The sequence below is a fragment of the Panicum virgatum genome, chromosome 7K, assembly GCF_016808335.1.
Source record: "Panicum virgatum strain AP13 chromosome 7K, P.virgatum_v5, whole genome shotgun sequence".
NCBI classification, from domain to species: domain Eukaryota; kingdom Viridiplantae; phylum Streptophyta; class Magnoliopsida; order Poales; family Poaceae; genus Panicum; species Panicum virgatum.
In genome coordinates, this window is record NC_053142.1 from 6,248,345 (window position 1) to 6,255,564 (window position 7,220).

General features: G+C 58.3%; 1 protein-coding gene across 1 annotated transcript; it reads left to right on the forward strand.

Moving 5' to 3' along the window:
* The first annotated feature begins 5,405 nt into the window (after positions 1–5,405).
* Positions 5,406–6,932, forward strand: LOC120639874 (caldesmon-like). The gene is made up of 2 exons (XM_039915799.1): positions 5,406–6,038; positions 6,825–6,932. Exons 1-2 carry the CDS (start codon positions 5,406–5,408, stop codon positions 6,930–6,932), a joined length of 741 nt encoding a protein of 246 aa, XP_039771733.1.
* The last annotated feature ends 288 nt before the right edge of the window (positions 6,933–7,220 follow it).

Below are 7,220 nucleotides of genomic sequence, written 5' to 3' on the forward strand. Positions count from 1 at the left end.
TAGACGCCATTAAGCTGGGTGGTTGAACTGATCGCGACCTGGTTTTTGGCCTCTCGCTCTCCGAGTAATGCTGTCAGAATTCCTATCACCCTGAAACTGGTACGCAGTCAATTATGCCGTTAGAGATTACTGGTACTTCCTTTATACCTGTAAAGTAAGTCGTTTAGAATATGATTATGCATACCAAAGAATAATTAATTCGGGGATATTTTTTCAAATCTACCCCTATTAAGTACGGTTGCGGGTGCATTCTATATAAGAAACTACCATAGTTGAAACGGTTAGTGCAGTGTGGCGCAGGGGCGGACCCGGGGCCCGGCGGCACCGGCCCGGGCTCCAATGTTGTCACTGCATGAGGCTAAACACTTCAATTCATGGTCACTTGGATTGTTGGGTCTGGTGTGGCGTGAGTCCTAAGGCTGACCACAGCGGAGGGAGCAAGAGCAAATTTACTCCCTTCTCGTTTTCCACGCCCTCTCTGTCTACAGTGTCAAACAGTACATCTACAGTGTCAAATAGTGTATTTGCTCCTTCATTTTCTCCTTCCACTGTGGACGGTCTAAGGACCTGGGGTTTGATACTTGGCAGACACATTTATTTTGCTGGTGGATTAATTTTGCAAGGGCAGGCGCATTTAGGTCTGTTTGATTCGGATTGATTTTGCATGGGCCATGTGTGGTGCGTGCCCTTTGGCTGCATGACACTCAATTTAGGCATGCTGCGGCTCGATTTTGTCTGAGACGCTTTTAGGGGTTGTTTGGTCTCAAAGCCTAAATTTTAATTTATATCACATCAAAGAGAATCTTAGTATTTCGAAGTATTAAATAAAGGTTAATTATAAAATTAACTGCAAAACTCTGAGGCTAAACTGCGAGATGAATCTAATGAGGTATATTAATCCATGATTAACGGGTGGTTACTGTAGCATCACTGTAACAAATTATGGATTAATTAGACTCATTAGATTCGCCTCGCGAATTAGCACTTAACTGTCAAAAAAAAATATAAACAGATTATATTTGATATTCCAAAATAGTAAGATTTCTTTTAATATGACAGGGACTTAAAGAAAAGTCCCCAAAACAAACAAGGTCTTAGGCTGGTTTGCCACACTACAACAAGAGCAAAAAACAAACTAAGTAACAATAGACACATTACCATTGTTATTGTGATCCTCCAATATTGTCTTGTTGAGATCGAAGGGAAGATTGCTATCGTTATCTTCTTCTATACGAACGTTCAGGGAAGAAATAAGCCATTGCGCCGTACAGAGAAGTGAAAAGGAGAAAAAAAAGCTAAGCCATGTCGTAGATGAACAAGAGAAGAAGCGAGGCGTTTAAGCAAGCAAGACAAGGGAGTAGATGCACAAGCATTTAAGTAGACCAAGCACTCCAAGCGTCAGACCTGCAGCGCGCATGCATAATGAAAAAATACAAGCCCTAGTGAACCCACAGCCGGGTGGCGGAATGCACCCGTCTAAGCCCAGAGGGTGAGTACTCAGGGGGTAGCTAGGTCTCATTCGATCTCTCTCAAGAACACGATGAACTCAGCAGTTTAGAGTGGTTCGGGCCGCCGGAACGTAATACCCTACGTCCACTGTGTGATGTATTGTTTGGGTTTGGAAGAGCTTGGAGCTGAGTCCAGCGTGCGTCTGGAGTGCTCTGGAGAGCTTGGAGTCTGTCCCCGTATACAGCGAGTGCCTCCCCTTTATATCTCAAGGGAGGCGCGTACATGGCCGTTGGGTCCCCGACAGGTGGGCCCAAACAATGTAGTATAAACAACGTACTATTCATATATTGTGGCGTTGCAGGCGGGCGAGATCTCTCTTCTAGATTTCCTTGCCTGCTCCTCGAATCCCCCGTTCAGCATGTCCATGCGCTGTCTTGTCGAAACGGCGCCAGACGTAGCCGGCGACGTCGCCTGCCACGTAGCTGGACGGGCCGTGTAGCTAGCGGCGTAGGTGGCATGATGGAAAAGTGACGTGTCGTCGTATCCAATTAATGCGGCAGACGGGCTCTGCGCGGGTGCGGCGCAGGCGGCTTCACTGTGTACCTTGGTAATACGCGGTCTACAGTGAGGCCTGACAAAGGTTGCCCGCGTGTCGTGATGGCAGAGCACGCCTCAACCATCCACATTAAATGCGGTGGGTGGGCAAGTCTTCCAGTGGAAGACCCGCGCCCGCACGTGCGGGACACGTAGAGTCTCCGGACCTCCGCTGGCGGTACGCTGGCTCTACACACATAGGAGGTCCGAACAGGCGTGGGGAGGTCCCGGACCCCTATGGGGGGTCCGGGCCCCCGGCCGTCGGTTCGGAGCTCCCCCTCCTCTTGGGACACGTGGCGTCACCGGACCCGTCCCAGCGCGGGAGGTAGGTCCGGGGCCATTGGCCCGGTGAGGCAGGAGCCTGACCCGTGGGGCTCGGCAGCTCCGCCCCTTGTGGCGTTAATCGCAGATGACTATACGAGTCCTGCCTTGTTGAAGTAGAAGTGGGTATCCCTGGTACAGGGTACCGACAGTGGCCCCCGGGCCCACCTCGGGGGAGGATCGAACCCGCAGGTGGGGCCACCTCAACGATTTGGCTCTGCTTAACTTGAAGCCTCTTACTGCAGGAGTCTCGACCGGCTTTGACCATCCTTTGGGTCATTTGATGCCTCATCACGTCGCAACGGCTTACTGACTTATGGGTCCCACTCTCAGTGGTTCACCTAGTCACGCGCGCGACGCTCGGCATTGTTGCGGCCGGAGTAAACGGGATATTTACCACCAGCGCAGTTCCCGAAGAGCCCGGTCACGCCAGCGCTTAATGTGCGCACGTCAGCTCAGCTTCCGCCTCGCTTCGCGCGCGGACGACGGTTCAGATTCCGCCCTTTCACACCTTTGTGGTTACCCGCCCTCCCTGACTAGTGGGCCTGGGCCCCCTTGTCATGGTTCGGCGGTTAACTCCAGGTGTGTGCGTCGCCTGGGTTGCAGCGATGGTTCCGGGGCGCGCCGGTTGGATCAGGCTTTATAAAGGGACGAGCCGCGTACCACGGTTACTTTTCCGTATTCGCCTTCTTCCTTCCAACCTTTGCGCCCCTTTACCTTTGAGCCTCCTCCCCCCTTGCTCAACTGCGTAGATTGTTCCACACCCCCATAGTGCGATGGCATCCCTTGCTCATCCCCGCCGTTTCCAAACTGAAGAAGAGCTGAACACAGTGCGCCGCCTGCTTGGGTGGAGCGCTCAGGAGACTGGTTGGGGGATCCGAGCAGGCTCGGCTCCCCTTGGCAACCTGCGTGCCGGGGAGTTCGTGCTGTTCACCTCGCACATCTCCACCGGCTTGGGGCTGCCGATCTCCTCCTTCTTCCTGCTGCTGCTGGAAGACTTCGGCCTCCAGCTTCAGCACCTCACTCCGCGCTCCATCCTCCTGACGGCCATCTTCGTGCACCTGTGCGAGATGTTCATGGGGGTGCGGCCCTACGTCATCCTTTTCCGTCATTTCTTCGTCCTGGTGAAGTCCGGAAGGAGCAAGGACGAAGTGGGGGTACTACTTCCAGATGAGGAGTGATCCCCCCACGCCGTACATCCCCGGACTCGTTGGTGGGAAGTGGGAGGAGTGGCGCAGGGAGTGGGTGGTCGCCACCACCGACGCGAACAAGCGCCTGGTCATGCCAACCGAGGGACCCGCCTCCGACCGTCAATCCTGGAGGGCCAAGCCGTCCCTGCCGCCGGATTTCGACTCCGTGCTGGGCAAGATCAGGTCGCTGGCGGAGAGCGGCCTCACCTCGCTGCACGTGCTCGGGGACTTCTTGAAGCGTCGTATCGCCCCCCCTGAAGCAGCGGCCGCGCCCTGCTTGGAGCTTCACCGGCCTCAACAACTGCAGCAGGACCCACCGCGGAGAGGGGAGCGATCTGACCCAGGAAGCCCTGGAGGTCCTGGTGATGGCGGTGACGGGGGAAGTCTTCATCCCGGAGCACCTGATCCTTCCCCAGGGCGTCGTCCCCCTCTGCGAGGATTCGCGCCTGAGGACTGCGGTGCTGGCTACCCAGCCGACCCTCGACGATGGTGGACTGGCCGCACGCTAGACCGGAGGCGACCCGAACTGTGGGCTCCAGATCCCTGGTGCACCCGGGGATCAAGCTATTCCGAGCGCTGCGGGATCCGGCCCCACGACGAAAGGCAAGCAGGCCGTGGATGGCAGCGCCGCCACAAGAGGTCCCAGCCAGGTCCAGAGCAGTTCCGGCGCGTCGTCGGGGGATGCAAGCCGGCGCAGGTTACTCAGGGGCGACGGGACTCCAGTCACGGAGCCCGCCGCGAAGCGTCAGAGGACCGCCGAGGACGCGGGCCAGGGTAGTTCCCGGGCATCCGGTCTTCGCGGAACCTCCGGAGCTGTCGTGCCGCCGCCATCACCGCCGCAAGATACCTCCCGCCGGCAGCAACAGCAGCAGCGGCAGCCACGGGAGCAGCAGTAGCAGCAGCAGGCGCGGGAGCAGCAGCAGCAGCAGTGGCAGCCACGGGTTGCGCCTGCGCCGCAGCCACAGGAGCAGCAGCAGCAGCAGCAGCCTCGGGTTGCGCCTGCGCCGCAGCCGCGGTAGCAGTAGCAGCAGCAGCAAAAGCGGACGTCGAACCTCCGAGGGCGCTGGATACCCGGCGCTTCAGGGTTAGTGTTATTCTGGTCACGCCCCCTATCCTCGGTGCTCTGCTTTGTGCTAAAGGCCCCTTTTCTTTGCTTTGCCTGGGCTCCTCGCCCAAGCAGTTCTTCCGCCGCCGCTAGTCCGTCAGCGGGGGTCCAGGCGACTGGGGCCTCGGCGACGTCGGCGGGTACGACGACGGGTATGGAGAGCGCAGGTGCAGCGGCTTTCACGAGCCCAGTGGCGCCCGACACGGCGGCGGCGGATGCGCCAGTCCCAGGCTGGGGCGCCGGTGTCGGGCGCAGCCGCACCCGACGCGGCGGCGGCTGCGGCGCCGGTGACGGGCGCAGCCGCACCCGATGGGGCCGCGGCGGAGGAACCGGTGACGGGCGCAGCCGCACCCGATGTGGCAGCGGCGGAGGCACCGACGACGGGCGCAGCCGCACCTGATGTGGATGTGGCAGAGGCGGAGGCACCGGTGACGGGCGCAGCCGCGTCCGACGCGGCGGCGGTGGGTGTGTCTGCACCCAACGCGGTGGCCCTCGAGACCCCGGCTACGGCAATAATTGCGCCGACACCGGATTCGGCGGCGGCGAGCGCGACGGCGACAAGTGCTGCTGTGGTGAGCACAACGGCAACCGAGGTCCCGATGCCTGCGCCCGAAGCTCCCACCTCCAGCTCTAATCCTGTTGCAGAGGAGTTGGAGGTGGTCTTTGGCAGGCAGCTCCTGCAGGGTCCCCTAGAGGAGGAAACGGTTCCCCTTCCCCGGGTGCTGGTCCAGGTCCGGGAGCAGATAATGGAGGCAACCTCTTCCGCCGAGGCGGCCTTCCAGCGGGAGTGGGCTACCCTAGAGAGTGAACGCCAGCGCCTTTCCCACTGGCACACCCGCCTGGAAGCGCACACGAAGGCTGAAGCCTCCCAGGCTGCAGAAACTCGGTCCAAGCTCAAGGCCGACCAGGAGGCTTACAGAGCCAACCTTCGGAAGGTGTTCGACCGGGAGCTTGCAGTCTCGAGCCGGGAGAAAACCCTGGCACAGTGGGAAGAGACTTTTGCCCTGGAGGTTGTCAGCTTCGCAGCTCAGCGGTCCAATCTTGAGACTCGCCTCATGGCCCAGCGGTCCGAGCTTGAGGCCCGCAGCCAGGGTCTCGAGACCTGCAAGCAGGAGCTGGACGAGCTCTTTGGGACCCTGGCTGGATGGCGGAAGCAGCTGGAGGAGAAGGCCAGCCAGCTGGCTGTTGCCGAGTTGGAGCTGGAGGAGGACAGGAAGTCCCTTGATAGGCGGGAATCCTACGCCTCCAATATGGAGAAGCAACTTGAGAAACAGCGCGACTCCCTCAAGGGGCTGAAGGAGTCGGCGGAGAAGAGGAATGCCGAGCTCGAGGAGAGGTCCCACGAGGTGGAGGCGACCAAGGCGGCTCTGGACACCCGGGTGCAGGAGGCAGTCTAGGAGGCGGTCCGGAAGCTCTAGGAGGACCAGCGCGTGGGGGCCCAGCGAATCGCTGACTGGGCGACCGAAGCGAGCTTAGCACTGGTGCCACTTGGAATGAGCCCAATCCAAGTGGCGGAGCCGCCAGCTTCGATTGCTGATGCCCTCCCAGTGTTAAACTCCGCTTCGGATAGGCTACGGCGTCTGGAGCCGGTCCTTGCTGGCCAGCTTGAAGTTGAGGGCCGTGAGCTGATCCGGATGGTGGCGGAGCACATCCTGACCTACCTCCAGAGCCACGACCCGGCCATCTCGCTAGCGCCCGTGGTCGACGGTCCTGTGGCGGAGATAGAGGCCGCCGCCCGGGAAGGCGTGCGGGATGTCGTCGATTTCGTCGCCGCCTACTTCAAGCGGGAGCCTGCAGACCCTTGAGCTAGGCATTGTACCTTTGCTTTTCTTTTGGGTTATGTAACAAACATTGTACCAGTTGAAATTTTAATAAAGGAAAAAAATTTCAACTTAGCTGTTTGTCAGTTGCTTTGGTTGCACCCCGGCGCCCTGGCCCCTGGCATATAGGTTCAGTTGTTTGGACCTATCTGCCACTCGAACCGTAGAAGACACTCTGGGCCCCCGTATGAGGTTGGGCAAGTGTCCTTGGGCATAGGTGTAGCATAGTTTGCAAGCGGAGCGAGCGTCTTATTCCCTGTGTAGCAGATAGAACTACAGAAAGGAGAATCAAATTCGCTTATATGGTAGTAATGATACTGCAACTTAGCTTCTTGACGCATGCAGAATCGATCCGTGATGTCTGGGTCAAAGCGAATGCTCCGATCCCCCTGGGAGATAGACTCAGTTGTTTTGATACTATCTACCACCGAGATTGGACCTCGATCTGCATGAGACCTTTAAAGCGGATGCCGGGACCCCCTGGTAGGTAGGCTCATTGGATTGAGGCTAGCTACCACCAGACAAGGCCTAACCTGTGTACCACTTCAAAGTCACAGCTTAGTAGCAGGCCCGCGGGACCTATTCTGGACCGGCCCCCAGGCTAGTACGAGGTCCGGAGCTGCAGATGCACAGGTCCAGGTAGTTCAGTGCTTGTTACAGAGTAGTGGAGTGTGTAGGCTTAGGGTGCGGAACCAGGCTAAGGCGCTACACAGGGCTCCGGACCACCCCAGGAAACAACAC